Source organism: Epinephelus moara, chromosome 7 (assembly GCF_006386435.1).
Source record: "Epinephelus moara isolate mb chromosome 7, YSFRI_EMoa_1.0, whole genome shotgun sequence".
In the NCBI taxonomy this organism is placed as follows: Eukaryota; Metazoa; Chordata; class Actinopteri; order Perciformes; family Serranidae; genus Epinephelus; species Epinephelus moara.
Window position 1 is genome coordinate 35,623,593 of NC_065512.1, and position 26,458 is coordinate 35,650,050.

Genomic DNA, 26,458 nt, shown 5'->3' on the forward strand with positions numbered 1-26,458 from the left:
GTGGGGTGTACTCACTTATGTTGCCAGCTGTTTACATGTTGATGGCTGTGTTTTGAGTAATTTTCAGAGGAAGGTAAATCTATGCTACTATACAAGCTGTACACTGACTACTTTAAGTTATATCAAAGTGTCATTTCTATAGTGTTGTCCCATGAAAAGGTAAAATGAAATATTTGCAAAAATCGGAGGGGTGAACTCACTTATGTGAGATACTGTATAAAGGGACTACACTATAGTCACATGACTTAATTGTCACCACCACATCAACACTGTAAAGCCATGTTCAGCATGATGATGTTCTCCCATTAAGCCACTTGTAGCAACCGCCTTTTTTAAGACGCCTATAAGCTCCGAAATTTTACAACAGGGGTTTTAGTGACATACTTTATGTCATAGAACAAAATGTGAAAGTCTCTTAAGCTTGTGTTGTCCACATACCTTCTTTCAGACATCTAGCCAAAAACCCACTGACTTTGAGACAAGGGAACCGGGAGTGCTAAATTGCTGACTCATTTCCCAGTTTAAACACTCATGCACCACTCTATTGGAATCACATATTCAGAATGTTAAATTTGCAGTTACTGATTTTTTTTGGCCACTTGGGGGAGCAGAAACAAGTTGTGAACATAACATCAATATAACACCAGTTATTACCTTGTTAGCAAACAGCTAATTTACACCTCCAGTAACATCATCATTCATTTGGAGTCATGTTTGTGTCCATCTGTGAATGTAAGTCCAATATTCACCCTCTTTTTGGTCAAATGCTCCACTATATTCACTAGCTAGTTGCTAACTGTATTTGTCTGCTGTTGGTGCTGGGCAGAATGTACTGTGGGTTTTTAGAGCTTTGTCACTGAAAGCAGCTGCCTGTGGTGGCTGAAAACTACACTATGAGAGCTGTGAAAATGAACCACAGCAGTACAGTTGATGTGCAGGCAGATAAATGATGAGCTGAAACCCACTATAAAACTCTGTAAAGCTGATGGGAGCTGCAGATTCAGGTGATAACTCTCTGTAGGTTCATCTCTCCCAGAGACGCCTCTGGCATTCTTTTTACAGTCATTTCTTATTATAAAAATAGCGATTAAAGCTGCTTTCAAATTGAAATAAAGTCATTTTTCAACATCACTCACAAACGAAATGAAAAAAAAAGCCTACCAACACCTTTAAAGCTAAGCATCTCTAAAAAAAAACACACAGCACATATCTCATTTGTTAAACCCACCCACCAGCAACATAAAAACAATTTGTGGTTTCAGGGGAAATGACATGCTGTAACTATTTCTTGATGAACAACAGCTGAGTGCAGTGTTTGTGCACAACTTCCTACAGTCTTGACAAAGTGAAGTTGCAAGGTTTTGTATCATCGTACCTGTAGAGAGACCTTCTGAAAACCATATCTATATCCATGGACACTGCACAGAAACACAGCTACTTCAGCTTTAGAGGTGTTGGCAGGTGTATTTTCTGTCTTTATGCTAATCTAGGCTCACACAAGAAATGAGATAGCCCATTTTTACATCACAGATAGATAGCAAATAAGTCCACTTCTCAAAATGATGCTGTTTTATTTTGCAGTGTTTTTTTCTAAATGTGATGTATGTGTTGTCAAAATGGTGAAGGCTTTTGTCTTTGAGCTCTCTCTGGCACCATATAAAACCTTTGAAGACAAGTTCTTCTATATTTAGATGTTCTGAATTATTAAGTCATAAGAGAGGGAGAACTTGCAATCATTTACAGGTTAAAAGATCCTGACTAAAACAGCAATAATATCTGTTTAACAAATTGAAATACTTTAAATTACCAGTACAGTAATTTACAATGGCTTTTTAAATATTTTGTATTGTTGTCTACAATGTAAACAAACTGATCTGAATCATCTATGTTGTCATTAATACTACAATATGATACTGATGTGACAACACAGATGTCACTTTATGTTTAAAGTGGTGGGGTCAAAAGGGCTCAGATGAAAATAAAAGGTCTTCAATATATGTGATTTTAGGCAATGTAATGGCGGGATTTGTATAAGGGGTCAGTGAAGACAATTACAGCAGGTCGCAAAAGTAATGACTTAGCTTAAGTAGCTACTACCAAAGGTTTAGGTTTCATTTCAACACTGGGTCAGGGGGGCACATAATAAATGGGGCTATGGGGAAATTTTGAGTGTCCTGCATTCTGGTGAATTTTTTTGCATCAATTTATGGTGCACAAAATTCAGGCAAGTAACATTCCAAAATATAAACATATAATGGAATATAATGCAGTAAGGCTCTCAGACATTGTGTATTGACTTCAAATATTTATTCTGAATTTTCCAACCCATTCTTATCCTCACTCGTCAAATACCGCTGTTTTGTCTGCGTCCTAAATGTCAAAATATGACTTGCTAGGTACCCTCCTGCATTGGTTTTTGACATTCATGGACGATGACTTAATTAATGCCTGTTACATGCACTGTCTTTTCAAATTACATTTCTGTTTTCACAGAAAATGTGGTTTATGCTCGTTACATGCATACAGTCTTTTTTTTAACAATAAGCTCACAATGAGAATAAAGATGTCTTTGTTTTTATGTTATTTCCTCAGGCTTTGGCAGCAAAAATCCATGGTTAGGTTTAGAAATAAAAACAAACTCAATATCAGTCATATCATATCATTGTTCAGATAATCTAAAAGCATTCTCATTTGTTCATCAACATTTCTAAGTGCAAGATATTTTGTTAGAACATTTTTAACAAGTTAAAATTGCTAATATTGTCCCGTGTCACCAGTGTAAATGATACCTAAGTTACACTGATCACTGCCTCCCCATTAGACATTATTCTGTCCATATTAGAGCCTTTGCTACAGTCCTTACACATCTGAATGGACTATAAGAAGTGTTAGTGTGTTTCTCTTTAAGAGTCACAGAGACAAACAGTTTGACATTTACTGTATTTTTTAATCACAATGACTCCAACGCAGAAGTAAAACAAAGCAAGTGTGTGTTTACTTGGAGACCTTTCAGAGAGGAAAGCACTCCAGTGTAAATAGTGTAATTACACGTCTTCCTTTTGGGTGGGTGGGAGGGTAAATTGGTGTAATCAAGGCAGCAGTTCAGCCTCTGGCATTGATGTTGGAATGAATTAGGACAGGAGCTTGCTGAGATTTTGCCCCCTGGGTATTTAATGAACACATACTTCTACCCCTAAATCACATCCTGCTGATATACTGGCGAGCCAGTCTTATGACTGTACCATACAACCCACACTGGGAAATGAGTAGTGCAGGAAATGTAGCTTTAACAGGCAACTGTGGGTACTTCTATACTTTTAAATATCAAGCTTGGATTGATAAACCAGACAACCTACAATGAGTACAGTGGGAGAATAAACAACTCTGCATCACTTTTGTTAAGTGTAGTTTCTTTATACATTGTTTATGTACATCTCTATTTTCTGCTACCACTTGTATACAGGAGGCTACTACAATTCGAAAACAGATTTACTTTTTAATGCATCACTTCTCCCTTTTTATGTTCATGGACTTTGTCTAAGTTAGTGGTACTAGATTGGAAGACTGGGGGGCATGAGTATGTTATTTGACCTACAGGTCCCACTCATGAGATCTCAGAAAGAAATGTTGGCATTTTACATTTCTGCAACGCGCTATTTGCACGTTTTATATGGACCATATCAACATTTTTAAAGTGACATAATATATAACCTGACTTTGTCATCAGGAGGTGGAAGGAATGGTGTATGGTGTGTAACCTTGGCTAGACGACCTGCTAAGCACTGCAGACCACTGCGCTAATCGAGACCAACAAACAACAAAACCAGTTGTTTTTAGGTGGCCCTCCATGTTTCAAGCATTTCCACCAGTGATACCAAACGTGGGTGTTTTTAGCTGCACATTGTGACTTTTTCCAGCAGCTTTCAGCCACCGAACATGGGTGTTTTTCACCAACCCATCCCTGCTTTGGTGTTTTAAGCCAAAGCACAATCTTTTCCAAACAATAAGCAAGTGGTTATTGTGCCTAAACCTAACCACACTTTAAACACAGATTGGTACAAAATAATGTACAAATGTAGCATATCTTTTGTTTACAGAAACGTACAATGCAAGCATTTTTTCTGGCAATTAGGTTGAAGATCTCGCACCATATATGTGCAAGCCTGAAAACACTTGGCGAGTAAAAGCGTAATTATCTTTTTTGTTCACAAACCAAAGTATTGGACGCATTGTATGTTTGACTTGACCACAATTTATCCTAAACACGTGTGTACCAAATCCATTGCAAGCCATCCAGTAGGTGTGGAGATATTTCAGTAACAACCAAAAAGTCAATCTTCCAGTGGTGCAAGAGAAAAATTCACGTGATGACCAAAAAAAAATAAAAATAAAAAATAAATAAATAAATTTGATGGTAAGATGTTTCATTGAATAAGTGCAAATGTCATTCAGAGATCACCAAACTTATTAGAATTCATCCTTTGTGGACCTGGAATATCTATAGCAAATGTCATGAAAATCCATTTAGTAATTACCAAGATTTTTCACTTTATTTCACAAATGCCAACTTCATGATGGCAAGAGCAGAAGTCAGAATACCACAAAAGTCAGTAGGCTTCATTCTGTTGGGATTGTGACTGTCTGTATAAAAGGTCTTGGCAATCCAATAGATATGCAAGTCTGGACCATAATGGTAACCTGACAGATAGAGCAACATTGCCATCCCTAGAGGCATGTTGTTAGCATGGCTGAAGGGACAGGTTCAGTAACTGAGTATGTGCAGCATAAAAACAACACACATATCTGCAATAACATCTGTCATTATCTAAAAGCCAAGAATACTCAGAATTCAATAGGAGAGATTTGTTAACTCAGAGTATGCACAGAAGCTAAATAAAAAAAATACTAACAAATAATGCATCATGAGCAACCAGTAAGATGATGAAATGTTTTAAGCCACTTTAAAACTACCTTACACCCCTGTAGCTTGTAGCTGAATTGTCCAGAAAAACTATAGAGTAATAAATTCATTGTGCCAACTCACATAGCCATCTAATTCAGTGCAGTGTTTGAGAGGGTTTTAATTTATCTGGTAAACATGGAAATTTTATGCGTCCCTCTCTCCTTTCATTCCGTAAATAGTCTTTGGATGAGATATTTTTAGCACAAGGCTATTTTTTATGCGTCCTTGATGTTGGAAAGGTTCTAACTCACTGTAGTGCTGTTACCATTCTGTCGTTTCCAGTCTCTAATCTGGTTCTGCAGCAAATCTTTGATGAAGAGCTATTTATTACAGTTTTTTATGTTAACTTTTATTTATTCAGAGAATGATTCAGCTCTTTCTCAGCACCAGCTCCCTCTAAGCCAGCGGTTCTCAACCTTTTTTCATGTCAAGGACCCGTAAATCAATACACATTAGATACCGGACTCCCCAGTTTATACGATTTTTACCTCATGGATCTACATCTGAAAAAAATGTGGGTATTAGACCACAATTCTATAGTTGTCAGCCACAGTTGAAGAGATAACCATGGAGGAGGTAAAACCTATGACCAGGATAGTCACTTTTATAACTCTTACTCACATTGGATTCACCTCTATAGTGAATTAAATAGCGAAAATAAACTATTCCCCATTTGTCGGGGACCCCCTGGAACTTCCTCAAGGACCCCTAATTGAGAACCACTGCTCTGAACCCATAGAGGAGGCCAGTACTAAGGGACTGTTTTTTACTTATAAGGGGAGAGAGGGTGGTGCAAAAGGGAAGGGGCTTACAAATTGAAATGGTTGTCTTTTGAATTTAATTTACAGCTGATTTTTCAAGAAAACATGCCTTCTAAACCCACAGGCAGGCCTAAACTACACCATTTATCATAGCCAGGAACTGTAAAAAAACAAATTATCGATGGATTTTCAATTTTCTGATGGTTCTTGTGCAGATCATGTGCGAGGAATACTTCTGCCAGAAAAAAAACAAAAACCCAACACATAACCAAATTTGAGCTTTGCCAAAATTGAACCATCTGCACAAACTAACCAGCATGCACAACCAAGGATTTTTTCAACTCCATGATTTCATCTTCAACTTTTAACTTTTAGAGTAGATCTATGTGTTCTGCTGCTCATTGAGGTCTTTATGTAATTCCACAGAATACCAACATTTTACATTTTGTCCAGAATTTTTCTCTTGCCATTTTGGGAACCCCCCTAAAGCAGTGTTTTGACCATCAACTAATTCATCATTTTAAACAATAGTAATAATAAATTAACTATGGAATGAAAATTAAAAGTTACTTTTATCAAAAATATTTATCCTAACACTCAATCAAAGTGGTTCATCACAGTGAAAACACACACTTAATTATCATCCAACTCTGCAGCACCACTGAGCTTTTTAGCCCTTTTTAGCTCATGGTTTTGTTTTCTTGGCCCAATATATAGAGAATGGTTCAAGCTCCAATATTCACATCAAACAGCCGGCCATTTACAGCCAGTTCTTATAGGCTATAAACCCATTGTGCATTTTTTGCTCAGCACCAATTGGTTTTAGCCCTCCAACTCCTGACCAATATTAAGCCTAACCTTACCAGTTGGTGAAGTATGTAGGTTATGCTTCAACATATAAAAGCATAGCCTGCATATGATTGTTTTTCAACAAGCTGAACAAACGTTATGGTTATCATCTGTATTAAGCAGTTTTTGGGAGCAGAAAAAATAAACAACGAAATAAGCAGACACACTGCAAAAACATTTCACCCGCTAATGAGGTTGTTATAACACTCTATAACACTCTAGCAAACAATCAGCTAACTTACTAGCAACTAGCAAAAATGTATTTCTATTTCTACTTTGCACGGAGCATTGGAACAAAAACAATTTCCCCCCGGGGATTAATAAAGTATTCTGAATCTGAATCTGAACAACAGAACATTAACAAATCAAACAGACTCAGAGCAAAAGTGGAACAATGTTTCTGGCAACCTGACAAATGTAAGTACAAAAGCAATCCTTTTAGTTCTGTTTTGTTCTAGTAAAACTTTTAAGAAAAATATCTGTTTATCTTTAATCATTCAGATCATAAAATTGGCAGCAAATGACTATTTGCTAAAGATACACTGGTGTAATTGCATCCTGAGCAGAGCATGAAGTCAAGCTTCTGCTGTGTGTGTTGCAATCAGAGCTTTTCTGTTCTTTGTTTTTGTAGCCTGGCTGGTCACATGGCATGTTAGTGCATGTCAGTCTCTGCCTTTATGTTCCACTGGCTAACTAATTGCAGACGCTCTGCACTGTGCTCAGTGGTTACTGCTGATAACACCATTCCGACCAACACTGGCAGGACGGTCTTGTCAAGGAAGCATAACGCCCACCTCCAGTCCCCCCCAGGTTATCACTGTTGGCTCTGCCAGCCTTTGTTAGCATTGTTAGCAAAATTAGCACCATTTTGGCTCTGCCACCTCCATATTCATGGACTGTGTGCAGGGAATCCCCAGCCTGTTCTCATCCCGAACTCAGCAATTACCGCCGCTTTGTCAGTCAAATGGGCATTAGATACAACGCACAAAGGCACTTGTCGCAGTGGTATAATACACACCAGGTGGCAGCAGTTGATGACGCAGTGACCACCGACCAAAGTCATCAAACACCAGCACTATGTCAGTGGATGTCTGTGTAAAATACTGATGCACAAAGGAAACTTTAGTGATGTTATGAAATTGCACCAGCCAGTGGTGGATTGTAACGCTGCCAATAACTACGCAATTTAGGGAGCTGGAAAGTCCATAGGGCAGGACAGGAAGGGGATCAGTCCAACAAACCCTGAACTTTCACCCAGGACCCCACCGCTCACTTCCCGTGTGAATGTTGAGCCAAACCATAATGTTTTTTTCTAAACCTGACCACATGTGTTTGTAGCCTAAACCTGACCATGTGCTATGTTGCACAAGGAAATAAAATACTAGGTGTCCAATGTTGTAATTTTATTTTGAAAAAGACTGTATGCATCTAACAAGCAGAACCTGTACATTTCCTGTAATAACTGAAGTGTAGTTTGAAAAGACACAACGCATAACAAGTGTAAATTGACCCAGCATCCTAAAATGTCAACAACAGATGCAGGAAGATACCTAGTGTGACAAAGGCAGACGTGAAAGTCCAATGACAAAGCAGCAATATTTGACAAGTGGGGATGAGAACATGTTGGAATCCCTGTCAATGAAGTAACACCTTTGAAGATGCTCAACCTTATGGTTGCAAAGTTTGTCTGCCACGTTTGGTGATGGGCAAGTAGGGTACAGTGGCTTAATCTGAGCTTTTTTGTTGGATGGTAGCTAAACAGAGGGAGATTGATAAGAGCGAATCAGACCATACCATCCATACCATAAATTTGCATACCTTAAAACCAGAGCAATAGGCTAAAAGAAACAAAAATATCTCCATAGCATCACTGATTATTCCTAGGAACTACAATTGACCCCTCTGATATTATATAAAGTAATTTGATTCTATGTTCATTTCAAAACTATTGATTACTGCAGGTCAAAAGACTTCTCTACAATGGCTTCTGAAAGAGCGCATTACCCACCACTTACCCATGTTTTCCTGACCAGTATGGAGACTCAAGCAACAGCCCTCCCTGTGCAAGCCTTTCTTTAACCTTTAGGCTACCACTGACCCCTTTTATGCGGCTGCACAATGCCATCATCCAGCCTCCCAATCGAATGCATTAGACTATCTGCTTCAATGCACCAAACATGGAATAGATGCAGCAACAGACAATGGTTATCCCCTTGCCCAGAGCTACTGTACATCCACTCCTGTTTAAAGACCTTTTCTACATTGAGGTCAGGTCAGCCCTGTTGCTACAATAATGTCAGATGTCTTCTCTTCCTGAATGAGGCAATTGACTCATAGTAGCATGATATATAAAGGAGAAAGTGTGGAAAGATGGAGTAATATAGTTCTCTCAGTGGTAACAGAGGCAGGATTGTGCGAATTAACAAACACTTATTTTTCAAACTGACTGTCATAATGTGACAAGTCATTCTGTTTTTGTTGTTTTTCCATGAGGGACAGGGCCTAGTTGTTCACTGCAATTCACAACCATCACATTTTCAACTCTCTGTTGAGCCACTTCTGCTGTCAACTCTCTCTGCTGGAGATTTCTGTTGAGCTACAGCAGCATGATAACCAGTGTGTCCCAACAGTAACCACTGGAGCCACTGCTGTTTGTACCGCTGTCACTACACCTACACAATAAACAAATCTGGGCCACATTTGGATTCAAGTTGCTGCTGGCATTTAAATGGCAGCAATAAGTCATAAGTGGCATTAGCGGTATCATCATTAACATAACAAACATTATATTCTCTGATTATTGATGTTGGTATTTGGGCCTTACACCAATTAAGACATTTGGACCACAGTATTCAGTGACTTGACATGCAGATTCATGTAGGCATATGTCATTGTCTTCAGAGGTGAGTTTGGAGTATCTAAGGTGTTAAAACAAATAACTTCCTCCAAGAGGGAATAATTAAGCACTCCTTCTAAATGCAGTTTAGCTTTACACCTCTTTAAATAAGGCAGTTTGGAACAACTATAAACTCTTGTGATTTTTGATGTAGATGGACAACATGTTGTATGACCTAGTTCTTTTCTAGCATAACCAGGCTTTAAGTGTGAACTACTGGCCAATGTAAAACAAACCCTTCCTTCAGTAGATTTCAATTTAAATTGTGATAAATGTACCTTTATTCATTTACATAAACCTGCTGGAATTACAAATGTCCTTCTCAGGCTGATAAATCAGAATCCAAGGGAAAACATGAGATATGGAATTGCAAGTAAAAGGAATAAAGTAAGCACCCTATGCTAGTACAGATTTGCTATTTGTTACCCTATTGACCTCTGTCTGACATCTGATCAAAGTGTCTGATGTGTCTCAGACCAAATAACATCCACTACTTAGTCTTGTGGTAGAAGACATGTTCATCTGTGATGTGTCTTGAGCCTGTTTACACCTGATACTAACATGCATCTTGGACCATTAGATCACAAATGGACAGAGCGAAAAACAAGTGTAAATGACCACCTATTTGACACCATATCTTTTGTAGTGTAAATGCTGATGCTTGCTGATGTGTGCCCGGCTAGGACTACGTCATCAGTGCAGGACGTGGTGGTTGTTTTGATACAGCGTGCTCACACTCTATGACTTGCCCAGTTTACAGCGATTTGGACGAAGTGTTGCATGATTGTCGATCGTTTTGCCCTATGGAAGGAGAATGTTGAATTTGGGCTGACTGTGGCTCAGAGGTAGAGCATGTTGTCCACTACTCTGAAGACTGATGGTTCGATCCCTGGCCCCTCCAGTCCACATGTCGAAGTATCACTGGGCAAGTTACTGAACCCCAAATTGCTTCCGATGGCTGTTCCATGGGTGTGCAGTTAATGGTTACTGAGTAGCAGGTGGCACCATGTATGGTAGCCTCACCGACTAGTGTGTGACTGTCTGTGTGAATGGGTGAATGTGACATGTGTGCACTTTGAGTGGTTGGAAGACAAGGAAAGTGCTATAGAAGCGCAGTTCAGTCATTCTTCATGCTGACAGCGACATCTCCAGCTGTACTGACACAACTGCTAATGTGACAAGTGAGCATACTAGCAAGCAGCTAGCGAAAGTGTGAATGTAACAAGTGTACACTGGGCCCTTTGACCTTCTAATGTAAGTGACGATAACGAAATCTAAAAAAAGTGGTCAGCTGTAGACGCGTGACCGACAGAGGTGTCAAAGGCGATGTGTCTCCACTGTCCACTTATGTTTGGATCACCGAAACACATGTTAATACCAGGTGTGAACAAGTTCATTGACTTATTAAGGATGCTGGACTCCATTAAAACGAACTGAACTAAGCTGACCTGAAATGACCGGACTGAGGAGGAAGTCACTGGGTTAAATTTGTCTTTAATAGACCAGTTCAGATGGGATCCAGCTGAATGAAATTGCTTTATCTCTCCCAGTGTGAAAGAACTAAATCTCCTAGTGTCCATTTTTCCCTCCGAGCAAAAAGAAGCCAAATGCTTTCAGAAACCAAAAAGACTTCAATAAATTATTTATTCAGGTCTTCTCTGTCTGTGCCATCATAGCCTACTTTTCTTGGTACTTTGGGGGAAGCGCAGTTACTTGTTGCTCACCATGATATCTCCTTGGTCATACATTATACATGGAGCTATTCTGCACAGTGCATGCATACAATATGGCATCATCAGCACAGCCACACTATGGTACTGTCAGAAGCCTGTGGACAGAAATTCAAATATTTTTTACTCCATTTATATGTTCAAAAGGAAGAAGCCACGCGTGTGAGAAATGGAAATTGGATCTACATGGTCGCAGCGATTTGTAATGTATTCAAACAACACGCAGGCACGTGCGCATACAGAACCCATCAGCCTGACATTTGTGCGTGCAAGTCAGAGCAGTGCATCCTTACCCTGCCAGTGGCTGTGTGTATCCACGGAGACAGATGTCAGCAGAGGCAGCGGGCTGAGCGGTCACCGCCGAGGTGTAGAGCATTCCTCGTGCGCATCACATTCACAGACCACCGGAGGAGCAGTGCACAGCGAAGAGCCAGGACTCCACAATCTGGGTCAGTGCCGCTGGAGCCATCCTTATGGGGAAGAAGGTAGCCACAGAGAGGAGTGCAGACGTCACAGGCCCACATGGATCCTAGCATCCAGCCACAGTCGCATCCTCCGTCTGCAGTTGTTTTGGATCCAGATGCAATGAATTCCGCTGAGACTCAGGCGGGAGCAAATCCATGAGGTTCTCACATCCGCACACGACGAGAGCTCTCTGCTACGAGAAAATAACCTTGTCTGCACGAAGCATCACCGCCTCACTGAAAAACTGTTTTTCTCCTCCTCCTCTCTCTGCCTCTGCCTAATTCACTGCTTTATCGCTCTATTTCTGTCTTTCTCTGATGCTCACCCATATTTCCACTTCACTGCTCCCTCTCCCTCTCTCTCTCTCTCTCTCTCTCTCTCTAATTCTCAGCTGTGTCTCAGTGCTCTGCTCAGCCTGTGCCCAGAGGATGTTGAACATGTGTTCAGGGTGGGGGTTGGGGACTGCTGACTTCATAGGTGGCACGCTTACTTCCCACACTGATAGGTTAGGGAGGACGACACTGTGCGCTCACATTTTGGGCACAGCAGCGTCTAACTGGCAGTTGCCTTAGATAAAATCAGCTTGGCCTCTTTTCCTTGTAAATGCTCCTATTTTTGAATCAAACATCTGAGCAGTCGTAGATGGGATTAATGGCAGTGATTAACCGTCACGCTGTACTTGATTAGTGGGAATCTGTAGGATAGAAAAGTAAGGAAGGGGAAGAGGAGGTGATTTCTATATGTGGCATGATAATATAACTGTCAGCTTACTAAACAGCCCTGCAGGACTGTCACAAGGGGGGAAAACAAACCTTACAGGCTCAGAAATGATATGCAGCACGAGTGTTTTTGTTCCCGCTTAACACAACTGCTTCTTTCTAGACAGACGAGACACATTTCTACACATTGTATGACAGGAGCATAGGGGAAGAGAGGATGTGGGAGGCAGAGAGTGTGTAGGAAAATAAATGGACAAACAGAGAGAGGGGGAGAAAGGGAGAGGGGAGGGGGGGGACAGAGAAAGCAGCAGGAAAGAAAAAAGAAAGAGAGAGGGAGAGAACATAGAGCTTTGGAATATTTATAGAAGGCTGCAGACTGATGTAAAGAAATAAGCTCCTCTATTTCTGTGCTGTGACACACAGTCGCATCTTGGATGGTACGCTGTCAGGCTAAGTCATATCAAAGGGATCCTATGGTGCTTCTGCAGCAAGGATGCACATAAACTGCAGCAGCATGCAGGAGCACCCATGTCTTCAGTGAAGCAGATTGCACACACACAAAAATAGATTTAGGCTCTAGTGGGAAAATGTTTCTTAAGTGGATATTAACTCAGTGATCTACTGCAGGAAGTGCACTTAATGAAGGAAATGATGGCCTTGTGACAATCATAAGAGCCATTAGTCACATAACCAACAAGGCTGTTTGGGAGGTGGATGGAGAAGATGGGGAGGGGATTTTTGGAAAATATGAAATTCACTGGTTTTATTTATAGTCCTCTTTTTCCTGGGAAGTGAGGTGTGTCTGTTGTCAAACTGGAAATCAAATGCTTTTCACTGCTAGCTGAGGGAAAATTAGCCGAGTCAAAATGGATTTTATACCCAAGATGTGATTTCGCTTGCAAATTTAAAAACGTGCGTGCAGACGAGAGTGTGTGTCTGTGTTTGTGGAGACCAGGATACCTCTGGGCTTATGCTGTGACCTAGATTAGGCCTTGATGCTCCCAAGCCTGGCAGGCTGAGCGTGTGTATTCGTGTGTGTGTGTGTGTGTCATCCATAGAGTAAATGCATGTGTGTCTAGATGCAGAAGAGAGAGTAAGACAGCAGAAAGGAGAGAGAAAGAATGTGTGTATGTGTGTGAAAGGGAGGGAGAGAGTTGTGTATGTACGCATGAAATGAAGCTGCACGGCTGCGTTGCTAGTGTGACTAAGAGCCTCAGCTGGATGACATACAAAGAGGTGAATGTTCACGCAGTAAGAGAGCTTATCCAAAAAGGCGCGCACACATTGATGAAAATTGCACAGCTTCTGCCTCAGAGGGTGACTTTACGTAACTTCAAATGCAGAAAAATGAAAAATTACACAACATAATGAAAGGACAGTGAATTCAGAGGCACACCAATCTCACTGGAAAATTTTGTGAATCGTACTACCTCCGTTTGTGCGTAAAGCTTAACAGATTAACTCCCACTCTCTGCATGTAGATAAGCCAGTTATTGGCTCTGGAATCACTAATGTTCTGTACATATGGTTTAAAATGATCTTATGATGCATATATTTAGCTTTAAAAACTTACTCTGACCCTGCCTTTGTGCCACTACCATATAGCCTCAGTTGTTATTACCTAATGACTCAAATCTATACTTCCTTACTCCATGAAATGTGCTGCTATTCAATGCATTATACTGGCCTTATGTAAGAAATGAGTGGAATCATCTCGCCCCAGTTAATTCCTGACCTGTCCTGTGGCCAAATTCGCCTCTATGCTATTAAATAGTTAATCATGTGCATCATGAGCTCAGGCTGTGTGTAGAATTTATAAGATGTTTAACTCAATGGTAAACAAGTCTAAAAAAATGTTTCCAAACTGGGATGCACAAGTTGGTTAAATTTACACTAACATGTTCATAGAAAGGCTGCCAAAGCGCTGGATGTTTCTGGAAGATTCAGTCCATGACTTGTGATAAAAATAGCTGTTTCACACACAAATGGTGACTCTCCCACAGAGTCATGCATGGTAAGGCTGATGGTGGAAAATGATGGGAAAAGACTCATCAGCAGAGACTCATCAGTAAACACAAGTGTCCCATTTGCTCCAAACAGGAAATGACACACACACATAAGAAAATTTAAATTCCACCCTGGAGGACGATATGCTGGGATTTATGGTTTTGTTCTTGGCTGGATGGGGAAGAATTTCAGAAATAAAAAGCTAAATCTCTTTTACCGCAAGTGTCAGATTAGGAAGGCACTGAGCAGACAGGTGTGTTATAGAGCATGTGGATATATTGCCCCAGTTTAACTTGATGCCCCCCTCATGAACATAATACCAGGAAAAATATTTAATCAAAGAATTATTTATTTAATGTCATATTTCTGAAAGATTATCACACACAATTGTGCATAAAAAACAGACTGAAATGGCTATAAATGCAGTTGTTAGTGATCTTAATCAATGCTAGTGATATTAAGATCTACGTTAGGAAATATGAATCCATGTGTAAATTTAGTGAAATGCAATGAACAAGTAAACAGGTCAAAGGTTCCAGTTAAGCTTAATTTTAAAGGGATAGTTCAGATTTTTTTAAGTAGGCTTGTATGAGGTACTTTTCCAAAGACAGCATATTACATACAGCAGATGTCATTCAACACGCCTCCGGTTTGGAGAAGCAGGTTGGAGTGTGACACGGAAGCTAAACAATGTACTGTTGTGGAGGGGTCAACAACAAACCTAAAAAAAAATCACTATCAGTTAAAGCATACACTATATTTAGATATTTTCACTGTTTCAACTTTATGTCAGACAGTAATTTCCAACAGGAAAATTATGCAGTTCTATCGCTCTCTTCAAAGTCAGACTCAATTGAGAAAAATCGTAATTTAACACAGCTGAACACTGGAGCTCCTGTTCTACCACTGCCTCGATCAGTGATTTTGTTTGTGTTATTGTGAGACTTTGGTGTTTAAAGTGGTTAGTTTAGATTCACCAAAGTCACACAACTGAAGCTGTTAACAGCTTCTGCATTGGAAAGGGTTGTCTGACAGAAAAGTCAAATGGTGAAAATACTCTCAATATAGGTGCAAGTAAACTGATATCGATTTCTTTAGGTGGGACTTTTTTAAGGTGGCTATAATGCGTTTTGACCCCCCTCCACAGCAGTTCATTGCTTAGCTTCTGTATTAGACTCCAGCCTGCTTCACCAAACTGGGGATGTGCAGACTGACATCTAATGTGTGTAATACGCTGACTGTGGATAAGTACCCCATGAAATCCCACTTCAAAAAGTCTAAACTATTCCTTTTGGTGCAAAGCTGTAAACAATCAAATGAGCATTACACTAAAACTTTTTGATTGACTGTGTGGGAGCCAAGATGCTGTTATATGAGAGTTTAGGCTAACATTAGCAGCTCTATCCTGGTCTTTATTAAAAGCTAAGTTTACACTCCACCAGTCCCAGCCATACTTCTCCAAGATAGTGTAACATTTTCCAACACACTGGTTTGTCTTTAAACATACTGCTTGAACATAAACACAATAAAAAGCATGAATCTAACCTGTGGGTGGCTGACTAAGCATGCTTTTCTACAGGCTGGTAAAGTACCCAAACAGGGCTATGTTACATTTTTATTTATACCCTACTACAATACTACAGCTGCTGGCTCTGCTTTGGAATACAGGAATACTGTCCCTTGTTTCCAAGTCTTCTACCTGGCTCATTAACTAGTGAGGATGCAACATTTTTGCGGGAACTGCCCATTGGTCCAACAACCCATTGGTCCGACATCCCATTGTTCCGACCATATTAAACCCATTGTTCCGAAATCCCATTGTTCCAAAATCATCATGATGCCCTGTGGTTAAGGTCTGGTTAGGTTTAGGCACAAAAACCACTTGGTTAGGGTCAGGAAAAGATCATGGTGTGGGTTAAAATGAAAAAGAAAGTGGCAAACACATAAGCTGTGAGCCTGCTTCGCCTCAAGCCTTTCCCAGCTGACCCAGAGCCGGTCGTGGCGCACCATCAAGGCAAATACGCTCGCCGGGAGCCGTTCAGCACCGCAGAGAGCTCCCCACACAACCCCGACCCCAGAGTTAATAACAGGAGGTTATGGTGTTTCACTCTCTTCTCTCTATGACACTTGTATCTCAACCAGTAGCCTACTTTTGTTGTGTTTGCTGATCCTCTATGGTACACAAATACAGTATAGCCTAATATAATCACATATCGGAACAACGGGACGTCGGACTAATGGGATGTCGGACCAATGGGCTGTCGGACCAATGATATGGACCCCATTTTGCATGAGACATATAGCGTTAGCGTCAGTCTTTTAACATGTATTGCCATTATGTGTATATCTAAGATTCTTTTACAAGTATTTAAAAACAGGTTAGCTGAAGACAGAGTTGTCAGCCAACACAACAGTTATTGTTAGCTAACAGTGGTCCAGGAATGAGCCCTAAAGCCCAGAAATGAGCTAGCATTAGCACTCTTGGTTCCCTCGCCTGTTTTTTTAATAGGGTTTGGGTTAAATGCGTGAAGTAGGATTTGTGGTTAACACAAGCTTAAGAGACCTTTACGTTTTGTTCTATGACATACATACTGTAGGTCAGTGAACAACCCACTTGTTAATTTTGAAGCCTTTATGTGTCCTAAAAAAGACAGTTGCTAACAAGTTGCTTAATGAGACTACAAAATGTCATCACGCTTAACAGAGCTTTAGTCTTGTTGTACTGGAGATGCTCAATCAATGCGACCATGGTGTACTTCGTTTATAGCCTAACTTTAACTATTTATTTGTGGCAGCCGCATTTACTCTTCAAAATTCATGAAAGTGGTGATCATTTGTGAAAATTATGCTGATAAAAAAATGTGTAAGTATCAAACTTCAATCTTTTTGTCAAGGGAACCCTGGTGACTTCGCTGGCCTACAAATAAACGTCCTCCATGCAGCACTCTATTAGCTAATTCTTGCCTACAGCTGATTAAATCAGCTAGCAGCAGTTCGCTAAAAGTTAAAAACCTGCTCTTGTTTTCTTCTGTGTTCTTCTGTTAAATTCTTCTGTGTGAGACCTATTGAGTCAAAAATGACCTATGAATTTTGAATGGTAAATCTGCAGTGGAAAGTCTGACAAGGTAAGCAATGGCAACAGAGTCGGGCAGAGCTTAACAAATACAGAATGCATATGGAACTGACATCAAACAAAGATGAGGCACTTTTGCATGAGGTTTCACTGGTTTTGGCAAAAATTTATATTCACATACGGATCCTGTTCTGCTCTCTCCAGAACTCAGCAATCCCTTGAGACAGTGCTAACTCTGCCAGGCCCCTGCATTCATGGGGGGTAAACCCCACCAGCGCGGTGCTCTTGGTGCTGACCCCCTGCCTCCCTGCCAACTCTGCAACCCTCGCTGTGATGAGGGAAGCTGGAGCGTGACAATACGCCTGGCCACTGATGCTGAAACACGGCCATGGTTCACTGGTAGACAGGTGACCAGGTGGGCTCCCCTTCACGCTTTCCACATTACAGGCGATTTCCACAGTGCCCTCATGTGGCAAAGCCAGTACCTGCACCCCGGGCAGGCCCCCTGGGGTTGACTCCCTGATGGCTCTGGCAATGCTTCGTCCCATGGCTATGTCCTGGGTGTCGATAGTGACATTGCAGTTCATGACGTATGGACTAGCCCCAACCCCTGCAGGACATCAGCCAAATGAGAACACTTTCAATATGTTAAACATCCTCTGTCTTTGATTGTCTTTGTGAGACCCAGTGCACCTTAGTGTCATCTGCTATTTCTTCAGCGAGTGCTGTCCTTTCTTTCCCAGGATTACTTTCAACAACTCCATGAAATTAGCATTCATTTTTGATATTGCAGAAAACAACAGCAGAGGAGTAAGCAATTAGAAAGAAGGGATGAAGACCTTCTCTAGTGAAGAAAAAGTTTTAGTCTTGCATCAAAATGCTAATATTCAAAATGTGTTGTTCCATTGCATCATAGTCTACTGAGGCTACATTTGATGGAGAAATTGGGATTTCTCCCTGTAAACCCGTTGGAGAACAACAGCAGGTATGGAAAGATGCTCTTGCACTTAGGGACTGACACAGTTTACGTTTTAAGAAGATAAACAAAAAACTCAGCACCAAACCCTATTGACGCAGCACTAGAAAGATCTTCAGATGACACCAAAGTTTTTTTTTCAAGTTAAGAAATGTATAGCACTGAGTACCAGAATGTAACACAACGGGAGACAGGTCACACCAGCACCTGTTTTGAAAGGATAAGGTTGTCTTGTTATAATCAGGTCATATGTACACTGAAACAGTGTTTGGTCGCTGTAATCATTCCTTGTGTTCATAATGACCGTGCAGTGACCTCTCGATAGTGTTATAGAGCGTTGGCACAGTGTCACCAAAGCAACATGTCCTGCATTGATGACATATCTTCTTGTTATGTCCTTGTTGAGGACACATCAGGACCTATTAGTGTTTAAGCAACAAACGATATGTGGTCAAATGACCCAGACCACCTCCGCAAGTGGTTTGAGTGATCAGATCACATGGTCATTTACACTTGTATTTAGTGTTGTCGGCTTGTGATCCTATTGCCAAAGACACATTTTAAAGTCTGAATAGGGTCCTAGTGTGACGACATGGTAAGAAATTGAAGGTCAAAAATCTGCAGTCCTTGTTGTGTGAAAATGTATATCCTGAAGTTCAGCTGAAGCTAATGTGGGTCAACCACAGCTCAGCAAGGAGACACAAAAAGGGGTCTTTAGAGTGACTTTGAAAAGTACCAGTGTGATTTGGCTAACTCAGACTGCTGAAGCCTAACATCAGCTTCAGCTGAACTTCAGAATGCTTTTTTCCCAGACATTGTCCCCATGGTTGTACACTAGGAGAAGCTTGTTTTACTTCATTTTCTAAAATATGTTTTGTTGCTGAACCCCATCCACAGCAATACATTGCTTAGCTTCTGTGTTGGACTCCAGCCTGCTTCTCCAAACTGAAGGCGTGCCAGCTGATATCTACTGTAGGTCATACACTGACTATGGATAAGTACTCTATGCAACCCCTCTTCAAAAAATCTAAACTATCCCTTTAATATGTTAATACTAAGCTATATCAGTGTGTTTCCCATAAATCTGTGAGTGTTAGTTTCAGCAACACAGCCTTGATAAGGAGTTAATGGCAAAATAGTTTGTCCTGTGAACTTAGTGTTACCTCGACTGCTACTGCATTGTATAGCAGCTAACTAGACAGGTGCTTTTACACATATCTCATTTGGTGGGATACTTCTAGAAAACATTTTCCACAGAGTGAGAACTGTGGACTGTGGTTACCCATTTCTCACATTGCAGTCGGGCAGAGAGGGGATAGCTTCAGGGTCAGTATGGACAGGAAGAATGATCAGAACACCCAATTACTTTTTCAACATACATATGCCATGTGAATATTGTATTTTATGAATCTATCGTTGAAAGGTGCAGCATTTTTTAATTTTTTCCAGTTTAGATTTGGCCTTTAATAGGTCACATAGAGGAGAGAGGTGGCCTGTGGTCGAGCTGTAACAAACATAGTTTTGTAAATACAGAGACAAAGTCACCTGCATTGTATAATCCTGGCAAAGAGACATTCTAACCTTCCTTACAGGCTCAAACATTTACACATGCATGTCTGGCATATCAATTTCAGCTTACACTTCCTGCCAGTTCTGGCTCACCTGTGAGACCAAACCGTTTCAGTGGCTGCGGTCCCATGTCAGGCCTGATTGCCTGCAAGTCTGGCGTCTCCTTGAACCAGCCCATCTCCTTCCTCCTCTGTGCTAGCCCCCGCTGAAGGGGCGAGTCTGCCCAGCCAAACAGGAAGGCACTGGTGCCCTGGACCCGCTCTGTGAGTCCCTGAGCCACAGCTGAGCCCCAGCAAGAACACAAACATGTTAGTTAACCAGTAAACGGAGCGTGTGCCATCACATGCACACTATTTCAGAAACACGAGAGCAATAAGAGCGTGACAGACAAAACACACCTGAGGGGGTGTAGTCAGAGGAAAAAATATGGACACATGGGCAGCTCATTACACACATGCATAAATACAGTGCTTGTTAGTGAGTTTGCCGATTATAAATCTGCTATCACACCACACAGATTAGTATACAGAGTGCACATGTCAGGCATGCAGGCACACATGCTGGGTTACTGCTTGACACATGGTTGCTAAGTCAGCTGGCAAACTGAAACTGATCAACAGCACAGGAAGCTGAGGATGTCACATCATCAGCCACCGGATACATTCCTATAGCCATTATGGATGAATTCATTACAGTATATATAGGCCTATGTATATACATGGCCGCTTATAACGAGGTAAAAAGGGGAAAGCTTTTGGGGGAGGGGGGCAACAATAGTTATGTTAATCCTAAATATACGCAATGATAACCACATTTTATTTCAAATATTCACCATTACTTATTCAAACAACAACAATAAACATCATATTTATTGTTGCTTTAAAAGTAGCCTGTTTCATAATTAAAACCTCTCTCCTGAATTGACCACGGGTGGCTGACCACATGACCTAAGAAATCTGATGCTGATCTAATCTAACTGTTAGCTATCGTTGGAGTGGATTTCCTTGCTATGCCAGGACCTGCACATAAATCGGGATGCCAGAAAAGAAAGAAAAATAATATTGAATTAAAAAATATAATATTGTGATGACCAACAGTTTCAGACAGCTGCTCCCAGCCAGGTTGAAGAGGTGAAAGATAGCCAAGAAGCTAATGTTAATGCCGATATTACTAGCCAAGAGGTGGATTGATATGAGCAGATTTGGGGAGGGCCCATTCACTGGACCTTTTCCAGGGCCCGGCCATTTCTGTGGGCAGGCCTGTGTTTACACCATAGACCAGTGATACTCAACTTATGGTGGAGGGTGCCAGGTGCCCTATCAACCATTTTTTAATTCACAATGAAAATAAATTGATTCACACTGGGATTTTTTGCACTTTGAATGTAAATAAGGTGTCAAAGTGCATTAAAAAGCTTCAAAATACAGCTTGTTTACATTAATAAAGCACCAGGGTAGGCCCCTGTGGGGACACCCTGAGAGAGGTCCATGTTAAGCTCCAAATGTCCTCAAAACCTGGAAAACGCCCCTGCATACGTCTGACCTGTGTGGGGCTGCTGCGACTGATTTTGCCTCTTGGCAAAGATTAGTGAGGACAGCAAACGTTGAAAGGTTAAAAACAGGCAATTCATTTACTGTACTGATAAATATCATTAATGTTGGTCCCCTGACATCCTGTCATTTTGCAAAAGGGGGGAAACCATCTTTGGACAACATATATTTACTTTTTTAGTCTGGCCCATGCCCCATCTGCTAACATGGAGGGGCAGACATTATGTATGACCTGTAATGCAACCAACTAGCAGGGAATGATTGAGATGTTTTGTCACAAGTAATGATTGTGCCCTGAAAGCTAATGTACAGATACAATATGGGATCAAGTCAACAGACAGGGATGTATATCTAAGTGCACTCTCTCTCTCTCTCTCTCTCACACACACACACACACACACACACGCATGCTCAAATGGCATCTCACCCTGCGCCTCTTTAGCGCAGTCCTCCACTCCCACTTCTTCCCCCAGGGGGTAGATGGGTATGAGGTCGACGGCACCCATACATGGGTGGACCCCAATGTGAGTGCTCATGTCGATCAGCCCACAGGCTTTCTCACATGCAGACAGAACTGCCTCCCCTGTAGTACAGCAAAACAATATAAAACAATTCATCAAACATATAGTCAAAGCAAAGTCCTGGAGTGATGGGTAGGAAAATAAACTCTTAATCGAAAGCAGTCATTTTTTAAATTGAATGTTTTGTCTTCTCTTCCTGCAGAAATGCTGATCGCAGCCTAAAGAAAACTGAATTCAATATGATTAGAATAAAAGATTTGGTGACTTTGGGCAAATTAGGCTAATTTATTTGTCTTCAGGAGTGAGTGTAGGACAAACAACTGTAAACCTCGACAGCTCGGGCTGCATTGTCAGAAGGTCATGTTTGGGATAAGCATTCAATGAGATAAACTTTTCACTGTGATGCCAGAAAAATGTTCATCCTGAATTTTTTGTGTTTAAATCCCTGACAAAGCTTATTAAAGGATTTTTTACTCCCTCTCAGAGGATTGGAGAGCAGCGGACAGAGACTGAATCCCTGCTGCAGAAGCACCGCTGCAGCAAGTAACTGACTCTATTCTTCCCTCAAGAGCAGGAGAATGAATGTAAAACATGATATTTCACCACAAATGTAAAAGGTGCATACTTACTGATAGAGTCGATACTGGCCACAATGGTGATAACAGACCGGTTGTAGTCATGGTCATTGAAGATGTTCAGCACTGTGGTCCCCTTGCGTCTAGCACCTGATGTATTATTGTATAAAAGTACAGAAGTTAAAATTATGTTTTCGGTAAGGTGTCTTAGTCTTGTCAGTTCACTGCCAAGGGGGCTTAATAGTTACATCACAAAACCAGAAAAAATGTCCTGCAGCATCATCACAGGGTATTCTGGTGGTGTCAGTAAAATTCAATAATGTGAAACTGGAGAATAGTATGATATGGAAGATTTGTCTCTAAGCTGAGGTTAGCTCTCAGGTAGCCACGGCTGAGTGCTGGCTGACTCGGCTGTGTTCCGGCTCCATGGTGTCAAATGTGAGCCAGCTTTGGCCCGTTTAATCTTACCAAATCTGGCCCAGATGTAGGTATTACAGATATGGACCTATTCCGTCTGGCAAACGACAACTGGATGAACTGGCGACCAGCACCAAAACAGCTCCTGGCCAGTTGATGGTTGCCAAATCCTGGCCCGATGAACCATTTTAAACATGGAGCTATCATGGCTGAGACCAAGCTGCTGGATGAAATGGCTGTCAGCACCAACACTGGCTCTGGCCTGTTAATTGTTGCTGAATGTGGACCTGATTGGGTATGGTAGACATGGGCCTATCCTGGCTGAGACACAGCTGCCGAACAAAATGGCAGCCAGCTCCAAAACAGGCTCTAGCCCACTGGTGGTTGCCAAATCTGGGCCCGATTGGGCATGGTAAATGCGTGCTTATTCCAGCCGTGACAGGGCAGGCAGCTGTCTTATCATTGGTTTTAGGGGTTTTAGGCTCCTTTGGGTTTTATAGTAGCCTGTGAATTAACAGTTAACTTCTGCTGTGTCTCACATCACATACTTCTGTGCTCATACTTATTTTTTTGAGTGCATGAGTGCATTCATGCTGGGAAGTATGGCAAAATGCAGTGCACTGTAAGTACCTGGATGGTTCACGCTTAATGGTCAAAAAGGTGAGTGTGGAACGTTGGATACTTCTCACCCTCAATGGTCACTATTTTGCGTACGTAATAAAACGGGTGGGAACACAAACCTATTTTGAACTTGTGGAATGACAGCCAACTACTGCAGTGAACAATGAAGCACTGTACTAACATACATGTGGATTTTTCACAACCATTATACTGTTGTCAGATAAAAGCAAGCTAGCTAACAGTGGCACATTTTATCATCAGGCATTGACATTACATGTGTTGTGGCATAAATTATACAGTCTATGGTTATAACAGCAGTCATAGCTATCATTAACCTAGTAGATCAGCTGATGATGGAGCCAGCAGGTATCAGCCACTGACATTCATTACGTGCTTGAAAGGACACTCATTTTTTACAATACATAGCTAAATACAGAAGAGAAGTAGTGTGCATCATATCTTGTGACTGTTATCACATCTTGTGACTCTATGTTAAGTACACAACAGCTGCGTTTGATTTGAGATAACACTACCCTGTCAAAATGTATGCATTACAGAAGTAAGTATAGTGTACACAGTGAACTGCATGTTATATATGCATGATATGGAGCACAGCCGTGTAGTCTTTGGACCCTTGTTGGAGCTGGCTGATGCTGTGCTATGTTTGGCCAGTCCACATTTGAGGGGCGAGACTTAGTGAAGGGTCAGGCGTTCTGCAGGGGGCCCCAGGTGGAGATCGAGAATAGCCTCACCCTCCCAATGTTTAATAGGTGATTGCGGCTCTGGTTTTTACTGAATATACCCAGACCTAAATTCTTCAAACGATACAAACATAATCACACTCACCTTCGGTGTTGTATAAGGCTGCCTTGGCCACAGTCTCCACCAGGTCTTTTCTGCGAGCCTCGGAAACGTTGAGAAGACATGCCACCAGTCTTCTGCCAAAAGAACTTGAAGCCATGTTTCTTCCACAGCTGCTGCTGAAAATACAGGAATGAAATATGAAGTTCACTGACCAGACTACAGTTAAACCAAAAGCTATTGAACAGCCAATCATATATATATTATTCCACTCAAAGCCAAATGTATCAGGACATAAATGAAGCTGGGAAAATGCTCTTTTCAGCCCCTAAGTACACGACAACAGATGATAAACTATGTCACTTCTGAAATGAAAACTTGAATTCATAACCAACACACTCAGAGGTGTTGCTTCTACAACCTCACTTGTTCTGGTATCATTATCTTATAGTAGCTACTGTTAACAATTTGCTCCCTATCTAAAAGTGCTGTTACTGTTACCTCTCTATATGAAGTTTTTTTTAATTAATTGCAAGGCTACCATTAACCATAAACTGCTGGATGACAACTGTTCATTCAAAATGAAAAAAAATGAATAGCTTTAATGATAATGCCATCTACAGACAGTTTGTGGAGCTGCCTTCTACCATGGGATCAATAAATAGAATACAGTAACAGTTGTTTTTGCCCCTAACGAAAAAAAAACCGACCCCTAAATAAAGAAAATTACCCATGGGAATCTCAGAAACATAAAGGTAGTCTCTGTGAAATATGTTTTACATAAGTAGGATGATGAAAGGACTTCAATCTAGACAGGATCTAAAAGTGACAACATTTTATACTGTCGTCCAGTGCAGCCAATGGGAATCACTTCTCTGAGTAGTGTTGCTCCTTATCAGTGCTGACAGTTACAAACGTGTTCAAAGTCCATGCTGGAGAAAACTAACATGTATCTAAAATCGGTCCATAAAGTATGTCATACTTGCGTTGCACTGAACGATCATTCAGCATTGACATGTGCAGTGCATTCTCTGGTGTTGTACCACGGGGAAAATGCGTAATTCGCAGATTTCTGTACATAAACACCAACACAGCACTTACTTCTGTGCAGCTGCTGGCAATCCATGCACGTATAAACACAAGTGGACTTTAGCATGTGTAGCTAAAGATGAGACAGTTTAGAGCAAGATGGTTCACTCCTGTTTCCAACCCACTTTGTCTTACGTACCTTATCCTTCTTCTTCCGTTTTCATCTGTTGTCTTTTGGTTGTATGACTTATCCTCTTCTGTGCATGAGAGCAAGGAGGCATATAAGCCTATGGTGTTTAATGGTTGTGTTAATGGTGTTACGCATAGGCCAAAATGTTATATATACTATTTGTGAAATACTCAATAAATGAATGAATGAATACATAAATAAGGGAGAGGGGTGGCTTGGGGTGTGTTTTATTTGTTTATTTGTTTATTTATTTATTTTTTAATCTTGACCCTCTTTAAGCCTCCCTCAGTGATCGGGAAGAATTCATGACCTTCCCTTGATTTTCATGCCAAATTAAGGTATTGGAGCCAGTGCAATGAGCAAACAGCACGGGGGCTGAGTTATCACCAAAACAAGGCGACTTTCTTAAGCAAAATGCTAATTCTCCTTTTAAACAATATCATCATCATCATCATATAAAAATGCCTTTGAAATCTGCCTGTTAAAGTTGTATGTCCTTCAGAATAAAAAACTTAAGTCCCTCCTCACTACTTAAAAAATATTCACCATGCCTACCCTTTTTGCACTACCTCCTACCCCCTCATAAACAATGAATAGTCCCTTAATAAATAATTTTATCTGTTGATTTGATGTCCTGCATTTGTTTGTCTGTAATGTCTGCAATATTTATGTTTACGTTTTTTCATATTCATCCGAGAATGTAGTCCCTTCTGAATTTATTTCTCTCTTACATTTCATCTATATGT

At 40.9% G+C, this 26,458-nt stretch overlaps 2 protein-coding genes across 7 annotated transcripts in view; both read right to left on the reverse strand.

The window, feature by feature from the left end:
- LOC126393124 (nck-associated protein 5-like) overlaps positions 1-12,060 on the reverse strand; it is a 114,992-nt gene extending 102,932 nt beyond the window's left edge. For all 3 annotated transcript variants that reach the window (XM_050049002.1, XM_050049001.1, XM_050049003.1), the window contains exon 1: positions 11,493-12,060. The gene's annotated coding sequence lies outside the window, so the exon portion shown is untranslated. The remainder of the gene's footprint in view (positions 1-11,492) is intronic.
- A 2,661-nt stretch (positions 12,061-14,721) lies between these two features.
- On the reverse strand, positions 14,722-25,667 carry ftcdnl1 (formiminotransferase cyclodeaminase N-terminal like 1). 4 transcript variants are annotated; one of them, XM_050049051.1, is made up of 6 exons: positions 25,595-25,667; positions 24,539-24,672; positions 22,709-22,804; positions 21,986-22,141; positions 20,102-20,290; positions 14,722-18,073 (listed from the first exon to the last, which is right to left on the reverse strand). In XM_050049051.1, exons 2-6 carry the CDS (start codon positions 24,651-24,653, stop codon positions 17,637-17,639), a joined length of 993 nt encoding a protein of 330 aa, XP_049905008.1. In that variant the 5' UTR covers positions 24,654-24,672; positions 25,595-25,667; the 3' UTR covers positions 14,722-17,636. The 4 variants fall into 4 exon arrangements, with proteins under 4 accessions (XP_049905008.1, XP_049905009.1, XP_049905007.1 ...); XM_050049052.1 differs by having other exon boundaries at positions 24,539-24,669; positions 25,595-25,623; XM_050049050.1 differs by having other exon boundaries at positions 24,539-24,669; positions 25,476-25,610.
- Between the last annotated feature and the right edge of the window lie 791 nt (positions 25,668-26,458).